The sequence below is a fragment of the Crotalus tigris genome, unplaced genomic scaffold, assembly GCF_016545835.1.
Source record: "Crotalus tigris isolate CLP2741 ecotype Arizona unplaced genomic scaffold, ASM1654583v1 scf7180000024349.2157984, whole genome shotgun sequence".
NCBI lineage: Eukaryota > Metazoa > Chordata > Lepidosauria > Squamata > Viperidae > Crotalus > Crotalus tigris.
In genome coordinates, this window is record NW_024100518.1 from 730,950 (window position 1) to 754,940 (window position 23,991).

Sequence of the window (23,991 nt, forward strand, 5' to 3'; positions counted from 1 at the left end):
AAGGCAGCGACCTTGCTGTGCATCTGCAGTCAGGACACTTTCGACGTAGCTGAAAACTTAGTAGCTCCTACGCCGCTTGAATCAGTAACGTACACAGACTTGAAGAATATGTTAAAGGACCATTTTCATCCAAAGCTATCTGTGATCGTGTGGAGGCACGCTTTTGAGCAGAAGGATCAGAAGCCTAGTGAGTCTGCTGTGGAATTCATTGCTGCCTTGAGACAAGCAGCCAGGCCTTGTGAGTTCAAGGACATGGAAGAATGCTTACTGAGACCGTTTTGTCTGTGGCCTTAGACAAAGTAGTAGTAGAGAGCTACAACAAAAAATATTTGCTAAAGCTGAAGTCACCTTCCAAGATGTCTTGTGCGAAGTTGCAGCTGAAGAGGCAGCAGGTGGCATTGTGAAGGCCTTGCGACTTGCCAAAAGTGCTACCGCAGTCGCATCTGTCCATCAAGAGGACATTGAGAAGATTCAGAAGCGGATCCTGAAGAGGAAGTGGACAGACTTCATCAGCCAGCAGAAAGAAGGCCGAAAGGGCATCAAGACAAGGCCCCAGCATTTCCCCAGTGTCTCGGGTGCGGAGGACGCCATAAGCAAGCTGACTGCAGATTCTGCTCCGCCATCTGCAGGGCATGTGGAAAGCAAGGCCACATTGCCTCCATCTGTTTGGGTCGCCAGAAGGTCCAACCTCAGGAAGAATTGCTTCAGAAAGGTACCATAGTCCCCAGCCAACACAGGGTGGGTTTCTGCACATCGCGCAGGAGTATTCTGAGGACAGGGACACACAAGCCCCTTAAGAAAAAACTTTGCATTGACGTGAAGTTGCAAGGGGTTCCGTTATCGATGGAGTTGGACACAGGGTCCGCTCTATCTATCATTTCACTGGACACCTTCAAAAGGATTTGCAGCAGTAGTGGCCTTCGAGTCAAACTCAGGCCATCGAATTTAATCCTTACTGACTTCCAGAATTCCAAAGTCAGTGTGAAAGGGGAGGCTATGCTTAAAGTGCAGCGTAAGGCTTTTGAGGTTTCCTAGATGTGGTGGTAGTTGGGGGTGAACGCACAAGTCTTATTGGACTTGATTGGTTCAAGGCCCTTGGAATTCAAGTAACTGGGCTGCACAGCGTGCAAACGTTGGGCCTTGCAGCTCAGAGCTTGGCTCCTACAAGGGGCCTTCCATTGCGTTACGTTTAGACCCAACTATCACGCCCATCAGGATCAAGCCTAGAAGGGTGAATTTTGCCCTCAAAAGCAAGATAGATGCAGAGCTGGACAAGCTGCTCCAGCAGGGCATCTTGGAACCTGTGGACTCTAATCCATGGGAAACCCCCATTGTTACATCTTTAAAGGCTAATGGAGAAGTCTGCATATGCGCAGACTATAAGTGTAAACTGAATAAAGCGTTGCAACAGCACGCATATCCAGTGCCTGTGGTGAGCCACATTCTGGCCTCCCTCAAAGGGGGGAGCCTTTTTGCAAAACTTGATTTGGCACAGGCCTATCAACAGCTACCTGTTGATGAGGCAACTGCAGAGGCCCAAACAATTGTAACACATAGAGGGGCCCTTAAAGTTAAAAGACTGCAGTTTGGGGTTAATGTAGCCCCTGGCATATTTCAAAGTGTCATGGAATGCACACTTCATGGTATTCCTGGGGTCTGTCCCTACTTCGATGATGTCCTCATTGCTGGGGAGTCATCTCAAAATCTAGCAGAAAGATTAAGGGCAGTCTTGTTGCGTTTCCACCAAGCAGGCCTTAAATTAAAGCAAGACAAATGCAAAATAGGAGTAGCTTCCACTGACTTCTTAGGCTTCAAGATTGATGCTCAAGGCATCCACCCTGCTGAATCTAAGCTTCAAGCGATTCAGCAGGCCCCAAGGCCCACATCCAAGAGTGAGCTATAAGCTTTCTTGGGGCTCTTAAATTTTTATCATGCATTTCTCCCACACAAGGCTGCAGTGGCAGAGCCGTTACACTGGCTCTTAGACAAGCAGGCTCCATGGCAGTGGACTAAAGTCCATGACAGGAGTTTCAATAAGGTTAAGGCCTTGCTCTCTTCAAATGCTGTATTAGTGCATTTCAATGAGCAACTGCCTGTGTACATCGCATGTGATGCATTCCTTATGGGGTGGGAGCAGTACTTAGCGACCTGAAGGCTGATGGGACACAAGTCCCTGTAGCCTACTATTCAAGGACTCTGTCATCTGCAGAGCGGAATTACGCTCAGATTGACAGAGAAGCCTTGGCCATAGTAGCTGGCATAAAGAAATTCCATGATTTCTTATATAGCCGCCACTTCACGGTCTACACAGACCATAAGCCTCTGCTGGGTTTGTTTACTACCAACAAACAGATACCACACATTATTTCCCACATATGCTGAGACGGTCAATTTTCCTGTCAGCATATGAGTATACACTCATCCACAAACCGGGAAAAGAGATGGGTCATGCAGACGGCCTCAGCAGATTACCTCTCAAACAAATAGAGGCAGATCCTGCTCCTGCTATTAATATTCTTTCCATTCAGGAGTTGCCTGAATCTCCCCTCAATGCTAGGGAAGTGGCTGCAGAAACTGCCACAGATCACACGCTCACATGCGTGCTGACATGGGTCTTGTCAGGATGACCTGACACATGTCCAGATGCTGCATTTCAAAGCTTCTGGCAAAGAAGGCATGAACTGTCTACATTTAAGGGGTGCCTGTTATGGGGTAGTAGAGTAGTTATCCCAGCTTCACTGAGGTCTAGAGTCTTGTCCTATCTGCATGAGGGACATCCGGGCATTGTGCGCATGAAAGTGCTTGCACGCAGCCATCTTTGGTGGCCGGGGCTTGATAAAGCTATCGAGGTCCAGGTGCATGGGTTCCAGGTGTGCCAACACTCATGGCCGGAAATGCCTCAGGCCCTGTACACAGGTGGGAGGAGACACAAACCCCTTGGTCAAGGGTACATTTAGATTATGCTGGGCCCTTTCAGGGGCAATTCTTCTTTATCCTGGTGGATAGCCATTCCAAGTGGCTAGAGGTTGTACCTGTCTCCTCCACTACTACTGCCAGGACTATCCAGGTGTTGAGAGGAATCTTCGCTACCCATGGCCTCCCTGATGTCCTCGTTTCTGACAACAGTCCTCAACAGCCTTAAGAGCCAAGGTGGCGCAGCAGTTAGAGTGCAGTACTGCAGGCCACTTTAGCTGACTGTGTTCAGCAGGTCAGCAGTTCAAATCTCACCGGCTCAAGGTTGACTCAGCCTTCCATCCTTCCGGGATAGGTAAAATGAGGACCCAGATTGTTGGGGGCAATGTAAATATATATATACATTGCTTACTGATGTACACCGCTTAGAGAGTGCTTGCACTTAAAGCGGTATATAAGTCTCATAAATAAATAAATAAATAAATAAATAAACAAATAAACAAATTTACTTATTTTGAGTTCCAGGCTTTCCTTCAGGCCAATTTGATCCGGCATGCAATGTCAGCTCCTTTCCACCCTTCCATCAACAGGCAAGCTGAACGGATGGTGCGCCCCACCAAAGACGCACTCAAAAGAATCACGCATGGTAGCTGGCAATCACTGGTTAGCAGATTTTCTTCTTGCACACCGCACTACACCATGCCCTGCCACTGGAAAGAGCCCAACTAAACTCTGCTGGGGTCGCCGCCTCATCACAAAGTTGGACAGACTGCACCCAGACCGGGTGGCTTCACAGGTGTCTCAGTCACGAGCACCTAGGAGACTTCAGGTGGGCAATCCGGTCTGGGCAAGGAACTATGGTCCTGGACATTTCTGGGTCACAGCTGTTGTCTGCAAAATCTCGGGGCCGCTATCATATGAAGTGACCTTGGGATATGGCCGCGTCCTTCAGCGTCATATTGACCAACTGCGTTGGCGGTTGTCCCCCAATGTTTCTGCCCCTGGCTCTGCTCTCGAGGGGGGGAGGGGGCCCAGGAACAAGGTCACACTTCAAGTCAAAATCCTAGGAACCAGTCTTACTGTGCCTGGGGTTTTCCGCAGGTTGCTGTTGATGCCCCAGTGGAAGAGCAAGGGCATCCTCACAATTCAGCTATTGCTCTGAACAGGGAGTCATCCCAGGGGGTGGCCTGCACATGTGCAAGTGCGCCAAACAGGAATTCTCCTGAGAGGGGGTTTGAAATAGAGGCGGCTCCTGACTCTGGCACCTCGGCCACCTACACGGGGGACTGGAACTATTGGGGCACAGCTGCAACGCAGGTCACGTCCAAGACTGGTGTGGGCTTGAGGGACTAAGTTCCCAGGAGCAGTCCATGATGGAAGGGGAGACCTCTGCTCCACCATTGGGCTTGGGGATTTTCTCCCCTTCAAGGGAACCGGGCTGGAGTCCAGAAGACTCAGCCAGCCTGCCACAACGGGGGTCACCTGTCAGTTATGGTCATCAAAGTCCTGGTATATTGAGCCTATCAGACGGGCTGGTAGGCCAAGCATCATTAAGTAAAAGTCCTGGTCTGCCTACCCGGGCAGGTGAGCTGACAGGCCAGGCACCCTCCCTGACCTTGCGTAGGTCGCAAAGGGCTAAGGCCCCTCCCAAGCAACTGGGAGACTATGTGAGGTTTCTGTCATCACAAAGGAACCTTGCTGGTCTATAACTGGGTGATGGGGATCTACACTTGGTAGAGATAAACACACTAATTATAATTTTGGAGAGCAATTTGTTTAAGTTAACATTATTTTATAAAGATGTTCTGCTTGTGTGCTGGGCAGGGAAATTCTTTTTTTTTTCCTGTCAGGGAACAAATGTAATTGTGTGTTTCATCTAGGGGGGAGGGGTGTTGTGTCCTGGGCCTGATGAGGCAGCTCAGCAGGCCTAGAAATGTTGCAAATGGTCCTGGGCAACCCAAAAGCTGCCTGGGACCAGACAGGTGCCGGCCTTGCGTGCAGGCGCAAGGCGTGAACAAAGGAGATTTATGATAGGCTGTTTGGGAAACTATAAAAGGCCTGCAAGCCTGTTGGGTTACTGAGTGGTAACGTGGAATGAATAAAGAAGAACTTGGTTACAACTTGAGTGTGTGTCGCTTCAATACCGTGAACCCCAAGACGTAAAAATCATCACCAGTAGTAGTAGTAGTAGTAGTAGTAGTAGTAGTAGTAGTAGTAGTAGTAGTTTATGGCTCCCTTGAAGAATTAGACCAAAACTGAGTGCTCATGTGAAAGGTTGGACAACACACATTGTTTAAAGTAAATGAACTCTTTCCATTGTATTGTAGTCACACCAAAGAGGCTAAATAAATGGTGACCAGCAGGAAACAGGCCTTAAGGCCCAAAGTAAGTCTCTTCCAATTCTTCATTCTGGCATCTGATCAAGATTTTCTCAGAGAATCTCATTAACTGTGTTAATGAACAAAATGCCAATTAAATGGTTTCACATTTCCAGCTAGTGTCTTCTTTACCATGCCCTAAGGATAGGCTCTTGTTATCAAGCAAGGTTTTCAAAGTTATCCTATATTTCATGAAGCTTGGAAGGAAAAGTATATACCTTGTGGAATTTTATAAGTGAACTCTCCTGGCTTTCTTAGCTGACGTAGAAGAAAATCACTGTGGATATTGATTCCCATGCCAGACAAAAACAACAAAAGACCTAAAGAAAAAAATATTTATGAGTTGGATAGTACAGATATTTGATTTACAGACATTATTCAAACACAGATTGTACTGGCTTTATTCTTTGGCCACTGAAAAAATATACTCCCTATTTTTTTCTGAAAAATATGTAGAAGAGATGCCTCAAAAGCAACTCCAACTAGGACCATGTATGAGTCTTTCTTCAGGCTTGTCTTGTGACAATAAAAGTGGTAAAACATACTTATTTCTCAGTCCAGTGCTGGCTGGCTGACTTGAACTCTCATAGTTGGGAGGGATCAAGTAGATTCCTATACAGCTGGGTGGCGAACAATGGCCCTTTTATGACTTATGGACTTCAACTCCCAGAATTCCTAAGCCAGCCCCACCTCTGCTATATACGATGATCAGGAGGATTATTCTCAACACTTGGTGGATAAAGTATCTTTGAGTCTTTCTAAAGTGGCTTACAAGTTAAAGCAAATTTATGTATAAAAGTTACACATAGTATGCATAGTATTCTATACATTTTACATTACAAATGTACCAAATATTTATAATAATTAAATAAGTGCAATAAAATATTGAATATAAAAGAGTGAGTTTGGCAGATGTCTGATAGAAACTTACTCCCAAAAACAACAATATGATTGGGCAAAACTGTTTTATTTTGCTGAGTTTCACGTTTCCTCATCTCTTGTTTTTCAAACCTTAAGTTGATTCTGTCTGCTTGCTGTATAATTTTGCAAAACTTTCCATATAAGAATCTGCATTAAAAAGCTTATTTTTTTCCTAATATCCATGAACATATTTCCCTAATGTGGTACATATTTGGGCAAATTATTCTGAGAAGTGAACTGTAGTATCATATGCAGAAAAATGCTAGTAGTATATCTGACTGCAATTGGATCCACAAGCATAGATTTTAAAAGTACTAATTCATATTAAACATGACTCATTTCTTCCATTCAAGGGATAAAGCCCTTTCTATATTAACCTGAAATGTGATCAGAATTTCTTCTGACAATTATTACCATGAGTACAGAATCTATTTTGTTTGATTAGTATAATGTGGCAGGAAAACAAGTTTTGTGTTGTTTTTTAAATTCTTTTGTTTTTCTGCCTTAAGATTTTTCACAGGTACTATGCCTTCCACTCCTCCCAATGTTGGCAGAATTTGGATGAATTGGATAGCAGATAAATGATACACATCACAGACAATACCTGACAAAAATCGTATGTCTTTACACCAGTCATCTGGGTATTCAGCACAATAAATCATGTAATAGCCTTGAAGGAAGCCATTATAGATACAGAACAGTGCACCCAAAAACACTATCTTTAGCGGGAAAGGTCTGCCTCTTCGGAAGAATGAGTAAATGAATGTCCTGAGGTACACCAGGAAAGAAAGGAAAAGAAACAGAAAATCACATAAAAATTAATGTTAAACCACTGATTTATAACAGACTCAAGATCTCAAATAATCTTACATGTTGCCAAGTATTCTATTTTCAGTAGCACCTTAAAAATACTTACACTGTCACTTGGAGAGTGAGTCTGTGCTATCAGACTCAAAATAACCCAACCCCATCACAAAAATACCTAATAAAAGTAATCATACAAATAAGATACTTGATGCACTTTTTAAGCACAGGGCATCATATATGCAAAACAGTTTTCTCCTTTTCAGAGACATGTGCTGCCTGAGTTAGAGGTTTTATTTTGAGCACTATAATTCATAAGGATTGTTACTCTCTCCTTTCTTTTTTTAATAATATATTTTATTGATTTTTTTAACATAGTCACCTTAGTATTTGGTAAACAGTGTGTTGTCTGGGTTTACATTTAAAAAAACATTCACTAACAGTTGGTTTCTATGATCTACAACCCACATAATAGCTTTACTTGATTTCCTCTTTTCCCCATAATGTTCTCTTTTGCCAACCTTAAGTTAATACAATTCTTGTTGTTTTGGTAAATAACAATTGAGAATATTTTTTTCTAATATTTCTACAGATAATAATCACATCAATATAATATTTCTTTTCTATCTAGACATTCTGGTTGCCTCTTCATAGATCCTGTTTACAGTTCTTGTTTACATTTGTTTTTCCCACAACGTTCAAGACATTCTTACTGGTTAAGATTTTCTCAAAGTTAATTACATTTAAATATTTAAGTCTATTTTTTCCTCATGTAAGCCATCCCAATACTTTTACCTTTCTTAAGGAATAAATTAGGCTTTAAAAAAAAAAAGAGTAAGAGTAAAGAAAAATAAAAAGATAGTATGCTACTTAAAATCCATATTTCCCCTAAGCTAATACATATTTATTTCCAAAAATTTTCCGTTCTTTTTTACCATAATTAAAAATATGTTTAATCTTTAAATATTCAATTTAATAAATCTAGTCATCTGGTCTTTTAACTCTTATTCAAAACACTTTTTTTAATCCATTGTATGTAAATAGATTAAATGTCAATCACATTTAAATAGCTAAAACACTTCCTTTATATAAGCCATTCCAACTCTTTTATATTACTCATATCAAGAAATAAAATAAGAAGAGAAAAGAAAAAGAGAGTACTATGTTACTTTTTTTTAAAAAAAGTTTTTTATTTACAATACAGTTAAAAAAGAAAACATTGGACATGACGTAACATTCCAGTATAAACATTTCTGTCAAGTTATTTGTCTTCTTATATTTAGTTCTATATCTCTAAGATACATATGGGTTTTTTATACAATACTTAATTCATTTCTCTATTTGCTAGCCTAAAATTATATACATTTCCATATTGAAGCTAATCTATAACCCCAACAATCCTCCTCGACTCCCACCAATAGTAAAATTTATCCCAGATTTCAAAGTATTCAGATCCACTTTTATCCTTCAGTTCCTTCGTAAGCCTGTCCATTTCAGCACAAGATAGTATTTTGTATAGTGTTTCTTCCTCTGTGGGAGTTTCTTTGTTTTTCCATTTTTGTGCGAACGCCAGTCTGGCAGCTGTCAAGATGTGCAGCATCAAATAAACTATACCCTTATCATATTTCTCTGTGGTTATGCCCAATAGAAAAAGTTCAGGTTTTAACTCTATCTTCAACATTAGTATTTCTTTCAACCATTTTCTTATCTTATTCCAATAATCACAAGCTTTAGGGCATTCCCACCACATATGATAATATGTCCCTATTGCTGTTTTGCATTTCCAACATATGGGTGAGAGATTTGGGCCCATTTTGGCTAACCTTGTGGATAGGAAATGCCATCTATAAAAGATCTTGTAAAGATTTTCCTTATAAGTAGCTAAGGTGAGTTTCTTGTTTCTTTCCCACAATTTTTGCCAGAGGTGCAGGTCAATATTGAAGTTGAAATCCCTACTCCATATTAACATAGTTTCCTTGACTTGCTCTTCATACATTGCCTGATTTAGAAGGTATATTCTTTTAATCATTTTGTCTTCAGTTCCTAATAATATTTTATCTAGCTCTATCGGCTCTGTTTTTATACCCCACTCTATTTTATCTTTCCTGTATCTTGATTACAGTTGAAGATATGCCCACCATTCCAGTTCTATCCCTTCATCTTGAAGATTTTTCCTCAATTTCAATTCTCCTCTCTCATCTAATATATTTTCATACGTTATTACTGTCCTTAATTGTATAAACATTGGGTGAATGTGCATTTCCAATGTCGAAATCCAATTGGGTACATGCATATAGTTTTGTTGCCTAATCTTAACCCATACATCTATTAACGCCCGTCTGATGTAGTGCCTCCGGAAGTATTGGTGAACCTTGTATTTCTCGTCCCATAACATCACGTGTCACCCAATCTGCATATCATGACCTTCCAATCTTAATAATCTCCTATTTTTCAATTGTATCCAGTCCCGCACCCATATTAATATTGTAGCTTGATCGTATTTTTCCAAATCTGGGAGACCGAATCCGCCCCTTTCTTTCAAATCTTCCAATAATTTTAATTTAATCCTTGCTTTTTTCCCTTGCCAAATAAATTTAAGTATGGTTCGATTAAAATTTCAAAAAAATTCCTTATCTAATTTAATCGGGATGCATTGAAACAAAAATAGTATTTTGGGTAGCACATTCATTTTAATTACAGCAATTCTTCCCATAAAAGAGAGCTGTAGATTTGACCAGGTATCCAAATTGGTTTTAATCTGTTCCATTAATTTATCGTAATTGTCTCCTTTAAGTGTGACACATGTGGCTGTTAGTTGTATCCCTAAGTATCTTATTTTCTTTGTAGTTTGAATGCCTAATCTATCAACTAATTCATTTTTCTGTGCTCTAGTCATATTCTTTTTTTCATGTCCAAGTTTTTTTATTAATTTTCCAATATTGCATTTACATATTTGAAAAGTAGCATGGCGGTTGAGCATCGTAATTCCATTACATTTAAATATTACAACAACAAATTCCCTCTCTTTCCTCCATAAGATCTACTATCATATTCAGATCAATACAGTTCTTATTCTATCAACCAAACAAAAAATACCTTTCTAATATTCATCAATAATCTTCAGTCTATACATATCTTAATTAATTTAACATTCCATCTTTTAGACAATAACCTAATAAGTTTTTCTTAACTTTAATTTTGCATTAATATTTGAATTTAACATTTAATCTTTATCATTTCCAGATTTTAAATGATCCCAATTTCTCAGTCTCCTATCTCATATTCAGGGCTAATAATTTTTCTTTTCTTTTCCTTTTTCTACTTCTTTCCTTTCTTCCTTTCCAGTAAAAGAGAAAAACAAATAAATAAATAAACAATCAGCATTTATGCCACAAGCTAATATACAAATTTAATTATTAGTATTTATACTTCTTAAGTTTTATTTAACCTGTTTCTCAACTCATGACAATATCTTAAATTCAAGTCTTAATTATCTATAAACATTCAAACTTTTAGCAAATCAGTAACCTTGTAATTGATTTTCCCTTAATATTTTAATTTAACATTTAATATTTATCTTTTTTCCAAATTTTAATTAAACACATTCCTTTATCACAATTCTTCATATGATCTAATATTTAAAATACAGACCTTATATGTAAATTCTATCATATATCTTAACAAAGTAATAAGACAATATAATATTCTTATTTCGATATTTATATTTCTAGATTTTATAAAACCAATTTTTTATCTCAAATCATTACAATATCTTATGTTCAAAATACATATTCTATCCATTTAGATATATTCTATTTTAGATCTCATGTATAGATCAAAACCCCAATCCCTTTCAGTCTAATTCTAGCTTTTTTCCTCTGCCAAATCATCTTTCGCCTTTAAATCATCAAAAAGATCTCCTTGTATTGTTGTAACTATTGTTTGACATTGATAAAGGCATTCAGTTGCTGTTTTCTTAGGAGGGCTAGCTGGTTTAACAGGTCATCTCTTTATTTTTCCAGTTCGATGCAGTTGTCCCAAAGTATTTAACTTGTCTTTCATCTGTTTTTCTTTTTTGTTTTCAAATTCCTTCTGGCTTATAAGAAAAGCCCTTTCCTTGTTCTCTATTATCAGTTTCCTTTCCGTGTTTTCCACAGTTTGTATTTGTTGAGTATCTAAGTCTTCTGTCATAACATTTGGTTGTTTCCCCCTTTCTATAGAATTCTGTATAGATGATTCTTTAGTTGAAGTCATAGTTTGAGCTTGCATACGGAGAGTGTGGATAATTGCTTTTAACATATAAAGAATTTGTTCCTGTACTTCCTCTGTGGGAGAAATCCATTCCTGTTCTTCTTCCATTGTCGTGTATTAAACTAAACAAAAAACTTACAATCAGAAAGTCCACCAAGTAAAAAGCTGAGCTGAGATTCTTGCAGATGTTTTCAAAGCAATCAACAAGTCTCTCTTAAAGAATAGCAGGTTACAGTCTCAAATTTAGCCAGCAAATGTCATCTCAGAGTTAGTTAGATCTTTTCAGTTTTCTTCTCCCCCTCTATTTTAAGGGGGAGAAAAAGAACCCAAATCTTCAATAATAGTTAGAGTAAAAATCAGAGAAGAAAAAAAAATAGAGAACATAAAGTTACAAGTCTTACAATCCACCAGTTTTAAAAAATAGAATTCCAATTAGGATCCCAGTATTTTTCCCAACGTTTTAGACTCCCAAATGATTGATAGCCATTGTTTCTGGAGGGAGGGCTAAAATCCCCCTGCCCTCACCACAGGGGGGGAAGTACTTTAGCAGCTTATGCAGGTAATTAAGTAATTAGGATGTAAGAGAGGCAGATCTCACCCAATCCTTTCCATGCTGCTTTGAAGTTGCCAGATGTTAATGTGACTTCAGTTTTTAGCAGCCTAGGGACGAGCCATATTTCTATGGCCGGTCCTTTTGTCCACCGGTTAGGAGGGATTGCCAGGTCTAAATAGGAAAGTTGCTGCTCTCCTGCGATCCAGCAAAAGCCCCTCCTTGCTGGTCGCTTCTCCAGGGCGATTTTGGGCCTTTTTCAGGGCCCCCCAGTGATGCAGAACTGAACAGGGGAGAGAGAGATCTCCCAGCCGTCCATGGCGGCTGAGTGACGAAACCGGAAGCCATATTCTTAACAAGCATTTTAGTTTTTTCTTTATTTATCTTTAGACCTGCTATTTCACCATATTCACCCAATACTTCCATTAGCCTTGTCCCTGATTGCAGTGGCTCTTCAATTATAAAAACAAGATCATCTGCAAAGGCTTGCATTTTAAATGTTTCTCTCTTAATCTCTAATCCTTTAATCTGCTCATCTTTCCGAATCATTCTAGTTCAGTGGTTCTCAACCTTTCTAATGCCGCGACCCCATAATACAGTTCCCCATGTTGTGGTGACCCCCAACCACTTATACATCACCGGGTGCCAGGGGCGTGGCCAAAGAAAAGGGGAAAAAATGGCAGACAGCCTTGTTTGGCGACCCCCGTGAAATGGTCATTCGACCCCAAATGGGGTCCCGACCCACAGGTTGAGAACCACTGTTCTAGTTAATACCTCCAGGAACAATACAAACAGTAATGGAGATAGTGGGCAGCCTTGCCTTGTGCCTTTTTGAATTTGGAAACTTTCAGTTGTTTCTCCATTAATTATTACTTTAGCTGCCTGTTTGGAATAAATTGCTTTAAACATATTTATGAAATTCTCCCCAAAGTCCATATATACCAGTTGGTTGAGCATAAAATCCCATTTCACATTATCAAATGCTTTTTGTGCATCCAGAAAAATTAATCCCATTTGTTTTTCATTGTGAACCTCATAATATTCCAATACATCCAATACAATCATAACATTATTTCTTACACATCTTTTGGGTAGGAAACCATTTTGCTCTGTATGTATAAATTTTGCTAAGAATCTTTCAAGTCTTTCAGCCATTATGGCCATAAAAATTTTATAATTATATAATTTTATAATTTAATAATGAAATAGGCCTATAGTTTTTGATAAACGTCGAATCTGAATTTTCCTTGGGAATCAGTGTAAGAATTACTTCTTCCCATGAAGCCGGTATTTTTGCATTTTTTAGGACCTCATTAAATAATTCTATTAATATTGGACTTAAAGATTCTTGCAAAATTTTATATATTTCTGCTGGTAAACTGTCTGGGCCTGGGGCTTTGTTGTTTTTTTGTTTCTTAATTGCCTCTGATATTTCTAGAGGTGTTATCTCTTTGTTCAACATGTTTTTGATCTCTACTGGAACTTTTGGTAATTCAGCTATTTGCAAATATTTTAGTATATCATCATTATTTTTCCGTTCTTCATCCTTATATAATTTCTTATAGAACTCATAAGCACTGTTTTCTTCCCTTCATTCTGATATACCGTGTCACCTTTTTCATTGTATAGTTTACTAATCCTCTTTTTATCATTGTGTTTCTTTATTCTGTAAGCCAGCCATCTCCCCGGTTTATTAGCGTTTTCAAAAATTTTTTGCTTAGTATGTTTAATTTGCTGCCCCAATTCTTCCTTTTCGATAGTGTTCATCTTGTGCTTAATTAGGTCTATTTGTTGTTTCAGATTGCATCTTTGTGGTTCATTTTGTAGTTTTTCCTACTAAGTTCTTCTTCTAGATTTCTTTTTCGTTGTAGCTTGATTTTATTTTCCCTGGCCAAGTAAGCAATTGCAACACCTCTCATGTAAGCTTTGGCTGTATTCTATAAATTTTGGCAATTTTTATCTTCCTTTTTGTTCATCTGAAAAAACAAACACATTTGGTCTTCCATTTTCAATTTAAATTCTTTGTTTTAGAATTGCTCTTTTCAGAGTCCATCTCCTTATTTTCTTTTGCCCTCTCCATCTAATTCTAACTGGGTTATGGTCAGCCCAAGAGTTTGTGTCGATTGTAATATCTTCCACTTCTGAATTTAAATCTACTGAGAACCATGCCATGTCAATTCTGGACCATGATAAATGTCGACCCGAGTAATATGTATATTGCTTTTTCCCTGTATTCCTCTCCCTCCAAATATCCTGAATATTAAACCCCTCCACCATTTTTAGGAAGATACTGGGTAATGTTCCTTTAATTCTTTTTCTAATCTTGTCACTTTTATAATCTAGATGTCTATCCGCAATTACATTGAAGTCTCCCATTATACAAATATTGTCATATTCAAACTCACTGATGATACTATGTAATTTTTTATAAAATTGTTTCTGCCCTTCATTCAGAGCATAAATTCCCACTAGAGCTATTTTTATTTTATTCAATATTACTTCTATTATTAGAATTCTACCATCTTCATCTTTATAAATTTGTTTTGTCGGAATTTCCTCTTTAATATATACTACAACTCCTCCTTTTTTGTTGTGAGAGTGCTGCAAACATGTTTCCCAATTTGGGGCAATTTAGTAAGTGTTGATGTTGTTTTTTTATATGAACTTCTTGTAGAATTATTATATCCAAATTCATCTTACTAAGTTTATTTAGATTTTTTTTCCTTTTTAATGGGGAGTTGAGACCATTAACATTCAAGGATAAAATCTCTGCTCCTTCTTTTGCCTCTTTATCTATATTTAGTTCTTATTATTATTGTCAGTCTAGACTCTTTAACTTGTAGTTCCTTTCCTCTTTCCACTAGCATTCTTTTTGGTCTGACCTCTTTAACTTCTTTGAGTCTATCCTCCTCATATTTTCCATTATCTTTTTCATTATCTATATCCTCTCCTTTCCCAGCTCCCTTGTCTTTAGTTTGTAATTCCTTTCCTTCTATGGCCTGTGCTAATATCTCACCTTCTTCTCTTGCCTCACTTTCCACTAACTCCTCCTCACTGCCAAAATTTTGTCTATAGAATTCCGCTGCTTTATCTATTGTATCTAATTGTAGCCTCTTTTCCTGTCACACGACCATAATCCCTTCCGGTGCCAGCCATCTGAAATTAATATTTTTTTCTTGTCAACTTAGAAGTTATTTGTTGATAGGGTCTTCTCAAGTCCCTCACCCTTCTAGGTAATTACTTAAGTACAATTAATTGTCTGCCTCTGTATTCCAGTGGGTCATCTCTGGTCCTAAATAATATTTCATCTCTAATAGATTTCTTAATAAATCTAATGTGGACTTCTCTAGGGAGATTATGCCATCTCACATAATTCGTATGGATTCTATAGGTCTCATCTATCTCATTCACCATCTCTTCTTTGCTGGTCCCTAGAGCCCCTGCCAATATGTCTATCATCATCACTGGTAGCTCTTCACCTTTCATCTCTCTAACATTTTGAAACTGTAGGTAGTGGGCAGCCTTCTCTAGTTCCAGGGAAATGACCATTGATTCCAATTCTCTATTAGCCTGAACTAACCTCTCATTCGTTTCATCTACTCTCTGTTCTTCTTTTCCCATTCTTTTTTCCATCTCCTGTAATTTTTGTTCATTTTTCATAATCTGTTGTTGAAAACACTCAAATTTCCCATCCATTGATCTCATTTTTTCCTTAAGTTCCCCTGTGTCGTTTCTCACTTCCCCTATTTCTTTTTTTAGGTCTTCATAATTTTTACACATTACCTCTTGCATTGATTGCAACATTAGTTGCACGTCTTTAAATGAATTCGCTCTCTTTGTGTCACCTCTTCCAGAGATCTTTGCCTAGCTGGGCTTGGTTCCATTGTTATGTTTGTGTTGTCTGTTTCCTTCCTATTCCAACTCTCGTGAGATTGGGGATACTTGTCATCTTTCTCTTTAAACCAACCTTCCCACTTATTTACAATTTTTATATTTCTCTCCAGTATATCAAGGTGGCACAATTAGGACTGAATAGGTTACGTTTTGTATATAGTTATAGATTATCAATTAGATATATTAAATACAGATATTAAAGCTTATCAATAGATATAAATTACAATCATTCTTTTAGTTAGTGCAGATATCAATGATTTAAAAAAATTCAATGGGTATATATAGTTTTTCACCCTTGCTATACTCACAATTTTCTCAAATAATTTTTCCCTATAGTTTCTTTCAGATCTTGAGGTTAGAAATATTTTGCTCAAATATCTAAATTACACTTATAGACAAAACTGAATATACTTTAAAGTCACAGGTTTGATATTTTTTTTCCTTCTAGAGCTGTTCTCAATTCAGCTAGCAGGTGTCTCTCTTGTTTTTACCTATAATATTCAGCCTACAGCCTTAATTCAAGATGTCTACTTCCTTGGTTTCTTCAGCACTTTCACTTTATAGTTTTGAAGTGCACTTGCCTCTCGCAGTTGAACTTTCCTTCTTTGAAACTCCTCTTCACTTTGGGTTTCTCCAGCCAGTACAATTCCACACAGCAGGCAGCCCTTCTGTGCCCAAACTTTTTTCTTGCCGCTATTTCAGAAGTGAGGAAAGAAAAAAGAACTTTCTCTCCTTTCTCTTCTGGGCTCCTTTATTCTTCCTTCCTTTCTAGAAATCCTCCGGCAAGTTCTTTCACCCAGATCACTTCTACTGAGTTGTCCGGATTACTGTCGGGATTGCTTTTAACCGGATCTGTCACATTTCCGTCCCACTATATCACTGCTATTTTTTGGTCTGTTGCCAGTTGTTATTTCTTCGCGGCCGCCATTATGGGCTGTCTCCTTCCTCCGCACAACTTTTCTGAGGCTTTTCCTGAGTTCGCTGGTCTCGGCTGCCACCAGAGATTGCTCCTCAGGATGCCTCTTTTTTTTCTGGTCCACCTCCAAGGAACATGAGACCCTGAGAGGTCCGTCAAATGGTCAGAAGCGGGGAAAGACAATCCAGAGAATCAATTAGCACACCCATTCTTCTTGACAGCTGGCCCTGCCCCGAGAGTACTATGTTACTTGAGGGGCTCCTCCCTCCTAAAATAAAATTCATATCCAAAATCTTTCTATTTCTTTAACCACATTCAAACAGGTGTTTCTTTTTTAAATATTCTCTCTGATAGGTCCCATCAGCTATTTTCTTAATTTTCACTTTAGCCTTTTTCTTTTGCCCAGTATCTTTCTTAATCAATATGTTCTGCTGAATCAAAGAATCTTTCCATATTCTTGTAAGTGTTACTGTAGATATAAAAGGTAAGTCAAGTACAATATCTTTGTAAGAGGCATTTGCCCTTTCTTGTTTGTTCAAAATCTTTTTTTTCTCTCTGTTTGTCTTATCATTTTTTTCTCTCCAGTTCTAATGGTTTTCCTGACATCTCTGCAGTCCATTTTGTCCAATCTTTTTTCTTATCCTCAAATTTGTTTTGTGGTCTTAAAGTATAAGTTGTCTTTTCCAAATCCAATATTTCTTGTGAATTTTTTTCCAGTTAGGTTAAATCATACTTCTTTGTTTTATTAGGTTCCATCTTTATGTCTGTATCCTCAAATTTGTGTTCAATTATCTGTTTTATCTGCTCCTTCCCTATTGCTGTTTTCTGGGATTTTTTGTTGTAAAGTTAAATTGGAGATTAATTGGTTTATATTTTCAAAGTTATTTTGGATTTCTTTGTGGTTTGAAATCACTGTTGTTTGAATTAGTTGCAGCATATTGTCCTTCACAGCTATGTCTCATACCAACAGACGGATTGGGTGGATCTAGTAGTATTCGCAGAAGTGGCATATAACAACGCTATACATAGCAGCACAGAGACGAATGGAAAACAGGGCAGTTTTCGCTGGGCAGTTATCAATTTAAAGTCATGCCCTTCGGACTGCAGAGAGCCCCTGCAGTGTTTATGCAACTCATTAATGGAGTGCTGCATGACATATATCATATGTCTCCCCTTGAAAGGTATTTATTTTTTCTTTATAAGTTCTTTCTGCAAGTCTCTGATTTTCTATGATAGCTAAGAATCAAGGTTTTCTTTTCTCTTCAAATAGCTTTGGAGTCACAGTTAAGTAGATATTTGTAATCCAGAAAGTTCAAAAAGGGTTTTTTCCCCCTGAGGTTTATAATTGTCTCTTTGTCTGCAGCCCAGATTGTTTTCTTTTTTGTCACAGCTGTTCTCTATTGTTGTAGCTTTGAAGGTCACAAGCACAGATTAGTTCTTTCCAGATTTTGCCAAGTCCTGTATAAAAGACATAGCTGTCATAGTCTTCATCCACGACTAGATGTCAGCACAGTTTATTTTTCAATTTTCAAAATAAACAGTTGCTTTTAAAATGAGAATCTTTACCATTCAGCAATTTCAAACCTACCCAAATTTAGATTTTATATTCATTTCATTTCATTTCTATATGTTTTGGTCCCCCATAAAAGGTTTAATTTGCTGCTTCTGTTAGTAAAAGGGTGGGGCAAAGATCCCCCTCCTTCACTTTCGGAGGTTTTTTGCTTCTTGGGATTTTTTTTTGTTCAGGAAAGTTGATAAGTAGGATAGAGAAAATCGATGTTCTTACCCAGATTTAAACGCGCTGTTTACAATCAGCTTAAAGTTGTACTTTTTGACTTTGGTTGCTTGTAGCTTGGGCTAGACTCTGAAGTTAGGCTAGCCTTTCTCCTGTTGGTTTCTGGAAGGCTTCTCTTGGACTGATCGGGTCGACTGCTGTCTCTCCATGGTCCACAGGACTTCCTTCCTTCTTTGCTGCCTCTTCAGGGCAACTTCTGGCCCATTTAGGGTCCCCTAACAGGAAGAAAATCAGCCAAAGGGTACGGACCCCCAAAATCCCTCAGCTGCTGAACTACTGCACAAAACTGGAAGTCCGTTAATCTCTCCTTTCTTGTTTAACATCTATATAAAGCCGTTGGGTGATATCATCTGTCACCATGGGTTGAGATATCATCAATATGCTGATAATACTCAGCTCTATATCTTCATGTATGTCAATCTGAGTGATACTATCTGTCTTCTCATGATGCCTAGATGTTGTAGGGATCTGGATTAAGGACAACAGACTTAGACTGAACCCTGGCAAGACTGAGTGGCTTTGGGTGCATGAAGCCTTAGGATCCGAGTGTTTGTCATCTTTAGTTCTGAATGGGTTTGCACTACCCTGTTCAGACCGAGATTGCAAACCTCTGGATTCAAGTCTCCTGCTTGAAGAGGCAGTCATGATTAGGAGAGCTTTTGGGTAACTCTGGTTTGTGCACCAGTTATGAGCTTTCCTGGATCAGGACTCCCTGTGTTCAGTTACTGCATCCATAATGCATCCAGCTTTGGTTGCCACAATGTAAAAAACATGTTGCGACTCTAGAAAGAGTGCAGAGAAGAATAACAAAGATGATTAGGGGACTGCAGGCTAAAACATATAAGGAAGGGTTGCTGGAGTTGGGCATGTCTAGTTTAATGAAGAGAAGGACAAGGGATGACATGATAGCAGTCTTCCAATATCTCAGGAGTTGCCACATAGAAGAGGAAGTCCAGCTATTCTCTGAAGCACCTGAAGCCAGGATAAGAAGCAATGGATGGAAACTAATCAAAGAGAGAAGCAACCTAGAACTAAGGAGAAATTTCCAGACAGTTAGAACAATTAATCAGTGGAATGACTTGCCTCTAGAAATTGTGAATGCTCCAGTACTGGAAGTTTTGAAGAAGAGATTGGACAATGATTTGTCTGAAATGGTATAGGGTTTCCTGCCTGAGCAGAAGGTTGGACTTCTAACTCTGTTATTCCGTATTCAGTTATTCAAGCCCTGGTCATCTTTTGCTTGGACTACTGCAATGCACTCTACAAAGGACTACCTAGAAATCCATTTGGAAGCTTCAGCTGGTGCAATGTGCAGCAGCAAGAGCAGTCTTTGGGGCCTCTAGCATGGCTCATATTACATCTCTGCTATGCAAACTTCACTGGCTACCAGTCTGCTTCTGAGAGCAGCTCAAGATGTTGGCCATGACCTTTAGGCTACCTGATGAACTGCCTCATCCTGATATGACAAGCTGATCCTATTCATGAGAAGGCCTATTTTGAATCTTGTCTGTCAAAGAACTCTGACTATATGAATTCAGAAGAAGACCCTTCTCTGCTGCAGCATCTCTCTTTGGAACATCATACCCTAAGATAAGATCTGCCCTCTCCCTCCTTTCCTTCCATAAGGATCTGAAGACCTGGCTCTGCCGGTTGGTCTAGGGATTAAATGGAGAGTTCCACATGGAGAGGGCTGCTAGATTGATGGCAGACTCTACCTCCCCCCCCCTTGCTCTCTGCACTCATCCGTTTTTTTTTTTTAGTAACCAAACTGATGTATGTAGTCTCATTGTGATCTTTTGTCATTGTTTATTTTATTGCTCTATTATTTTACTTCTATTTACACAGCTTTTCAATTTTCTTCCTTGTAAGCCTCCCAGAATAGCCCCACGGTAAGATAGGCAGCAAATAGATTTGACAAATAATAATAAATAATACTTCAGAAAAGCATTGGCCCATGGTTTTACCCAACTTGAGAAAGATCCTTGTAGAGAGAAGGAGATAATAAGCACCAAGAAATTCACTCTGCTGAATTTTATTCTCTCTACGTAGGACTATCCCCAGCAACTGCATTGTGGAAAAGTTGTTATTAAGTAATATGTAAAGCATTTTTCTCTACAACTGCTTGTAAAATACTTTGGGGTAATTGTTATCCTGAAAGGTGGGATATTATATTATAAATAACTATAATAATTAAATATATATGTTTGTGTGTGTATGTGTGTGTGTGTGTGTGTGTGTGTGAATATGTATAAGCAAATGAGCACTCATTAGATTTACCAAACCTAGATGAGATTCCTAGAAAGAATGCTTCATTCCCAATTACTTTCCCTTAACTGCTATCTTTTCTGGGTCTTCCGATCTCCTTCTTATGCAAACTACAGATAAGTTTTAACATGTGCTTTTTTTTTCTTTTCACAGACTATTTTTCATTGATGGCCCAAGGCCATCAAGAAATATTAAGATTGTTTTTTCTGATCTCAGACTGCATTTAGATGATTAGATAAAACTGTATAAACAAATAGAAGTATAACTAAAACTCTCCAGAGGTCTCTGGGAGTGCAACAAAATATGGTACATTCTATTGCAGCACAGGAACATTGAATGGAGTTCCGATAGCCTCCACTGTGCTTCAGTTAAAATGCTGCACAACACTAATTTGAAAAATAAACATATTTCTGGAGTAATTAGAAAAATGACATTGGAAAATGTGAGCTTAAAAATATTTGAGGAATTTAATAATTATATGCACAATGAAAAGATTTATATAAAAGCTCTGTGTTTCAGAATTAGAATTAGAATAAAGTTAAAATTTGTCTTTAAAACAAAAAAAAAAACTCCTTTAAAACATTGGGAAGAACATGATGAACCAGAATTGGATATGGCATTAAAGAGAACAGATTTATATTGATCCTTGTGTGGGAAGACAGCCCCCCCAGAGAAAGAAATATTTTGGGGAATATTAAAAAGGCAGAATATTATATTTCCCCAAAGGAATAATAGAAAATCTTAGGCAGAACCCCTCCCCAAGTCTCTCTGCCCCAAGCAGAAACTAGGTCTGTAGAAATGCAGATTTGATAATCCTTTCAGAAAGATTGGAGCCAGGAAGCTTGGAGCTGATGGGATTAGAAAGACAAAGATCCCTAGAATCAACAATCCCTCACCCAAAAATATCCAACACAGGACAGTCATCAGCCACAGCCACAGGGAAGCAGAATATGACCTTTGGGACATAATAGTATTAACCCACCACCATCAGAATGCCAAAAGGACATGCTCAGAAGTTCATGCCACAGGAACAGAAACAACAATTCCAAAAACAAAAGCCCAAGAAGGTATAAAAACCCACCACTCCCAGCTACATGTGGTCAACTGCTCCAGAGCCTCATGTCTTGTGGTTCTGATCTTCAATAAACTACAATTTCTTTCTAGAGCAGTCTCCATTTTGTTTATTTCCGGCTTGGACTGGACCCTGATGAAGATTTTTCTTCAACACATGCATGCCATTACAGATTCATTCCAAGTTATTCACAAACTATAATATCAACCTGTTCTAAAGGAAGCTGATAGATAACCCCATAAAAATACAGCAATATGCATCTTATCATACATGTTAAACAAGTGCCTGCTATTTTCATCAACTTATCAATCAAGTCAAAAAGGCCCATATTAGGCAATTATGCAGACCTTTCAGGGACAAGGAAAGCACTTTGTGCATTTCAGGTTAACAGCCAACATATCCATTAAAGTACATTCAAGCATAGTTTCAAATGTTATTGCCTATTCAATTCTCTAATCAAATATAAAATAATTTATGAATGCTAGCATTAACCTGATCATTTTCACCAACTAATTAAAAAAACTACTTTGACAATTATTCTAACAGTTTGTTTATTTAATTAATAATCAGATCTGCACTGATCCTGTCATTGTTGCCTGTAGATTCACTCTGATACACTGTCAGAATTTTTTTTCTCTGAAACTTGGGACAAATGGATCTCTAGTGTTGGTTCTGCCTAACTACTGTCATGTTAAAAAGTAAGTACACCTCGTGAAAGGTTTTTTTCTTTTTTAATATACACTGTGGACATATCAACAAATTATTTTCATTCGCACAGTAAATAAAAATAAAAATAAAGATGATGTGATTGAACAAAAAACCCTGTGAAAATTTGCAATCATTTATTCTATAAAAAAATTAACAGTCTGTTTCTTTTTATTGGAAAAGTAAGTATGCTGTTGGCTGTAATATTTGGTCTTGCCATCTTTAGCAAAAACAACCTCAATCAGGCATTCTTATAACTGTCTGGGCATTCGGAAGAATTTTTGCCTACTCTTCCATGCAGAATGTTTTCAGCTGTGCAATATTTGAAAGTTTTCTTGCATGTTCCAATTGAGCTTCAATCTTCTGACAGATGCTCTCACATCCTCAATGATCCTCTGGTACAATGAAGAATTCTAAGTTAATTCTGGGATGCTGAGCTGCTCAGGCCCTGGTGCAACAAAAAAGACCAAAGTTATAACATTTCACTACCATGCTTTACAGATGGTGAAATGCTATTTTTGCTTTTCATATACCATGTTTTCTGGTAGCATGGCCAAATAATTCTATCTTTGCCTTGTCTGTCAGAGCACATTGATCCAGAAGTGCTGTTCTTTGCCTAGTTGTACATGAGCAAACTTAAAAAAAAAAAAAAAGTGACAGATAGTCTTTGACTTACATTTGTTTAGTGACTGTTCAAACTTACAACTCTGAAAAAAGTGACTTATGATAGTTTTTCACACGATCATTACAGCATCCCTGTGGTCACAAGATCAAAATTCAACCACTGACTCATTTTTATGCAAACAAATTCCCAATGAGTCATCTGCTGATTGTATTTTATCAGGTCATTAACCTTTCTCATGTGAAATTCATTGGCTGCTGTCATAGAGCATCCACTTTTTTCTTGATCACCCCAATCAGCTCTTCCCAGTTCACCCTTTTCCTGTCCTAACAATGAGGTCGGAGCTTCTAGCATATCTATGCTGTTATCTGTTGGCAACTTATAAGGCTGGTGGCACTGTTTTTCATTCAATCTTTCAATTTTTTTCATAAACATTTTAAGCATAGCAATTGATTACATTTTCTTGTGCCAAATCTGAATAGAATTTCTAGTGCTATGTACTGATCAATAATTTAGCTAGCTGCCAGTAGCAGGAATATGACCAATTTCTTTTATGATTTTATTTTAATCATTGAATGTATGTAAAAGATTTAAACTTGGAGAATAGATCTTTCTTTCTTTTTCAATTTATTTATTTAATCAAAACATTCCTCTAGAATTTAAGATTTAGATCTCCCTTCCTCTTTTTGTCTAACAATATCCTCAATCAAACTGCAAGTGAAAAGAGAGAACTTTCAGTGTCAGATGTAAAATGTGCCCCTTAGAGAAAATAAGTTTCCATCATACAATTATTAATAAAGAAGTACTGCCACCTAGCTTCCTCCATTCCTAGTGATTTTTCCATGAATAAGGGAGAAAAAATTTGATGCAAAGATACAGCTTAGGAATCTGTATTTAATTACAAT

General features: G+C 38.1%; 1 protein-coding gene across 1 annotated transcript in view; it reads right to left on the reverse strand.

The window, feature by feature from the left end:
- Nucleotides 1-23,991, reverse strand: part of SRD5A2 (steroid 5 alpha-reductase 2) — a 54,317-nt gene that overhangs the window by 4,464 nt on the left and 25,862 nt on the right. The window contains exons 2-3 of the mRNA XM_039327021.1: nt 6,817-6,980; nt 5,510-5,611 (exon numbers count right to left, since the gene is read on the reverse strand). Of these exons, the coding sequence (XP_039182955.1) occupies nt 5,510-5,611; nt 6,817-6,980 (266 nt within the window). The remainder of the gene's footprint in view (nt 1-5,509; nt 5,612-6,816; nt 6,981-23,991) is intronic.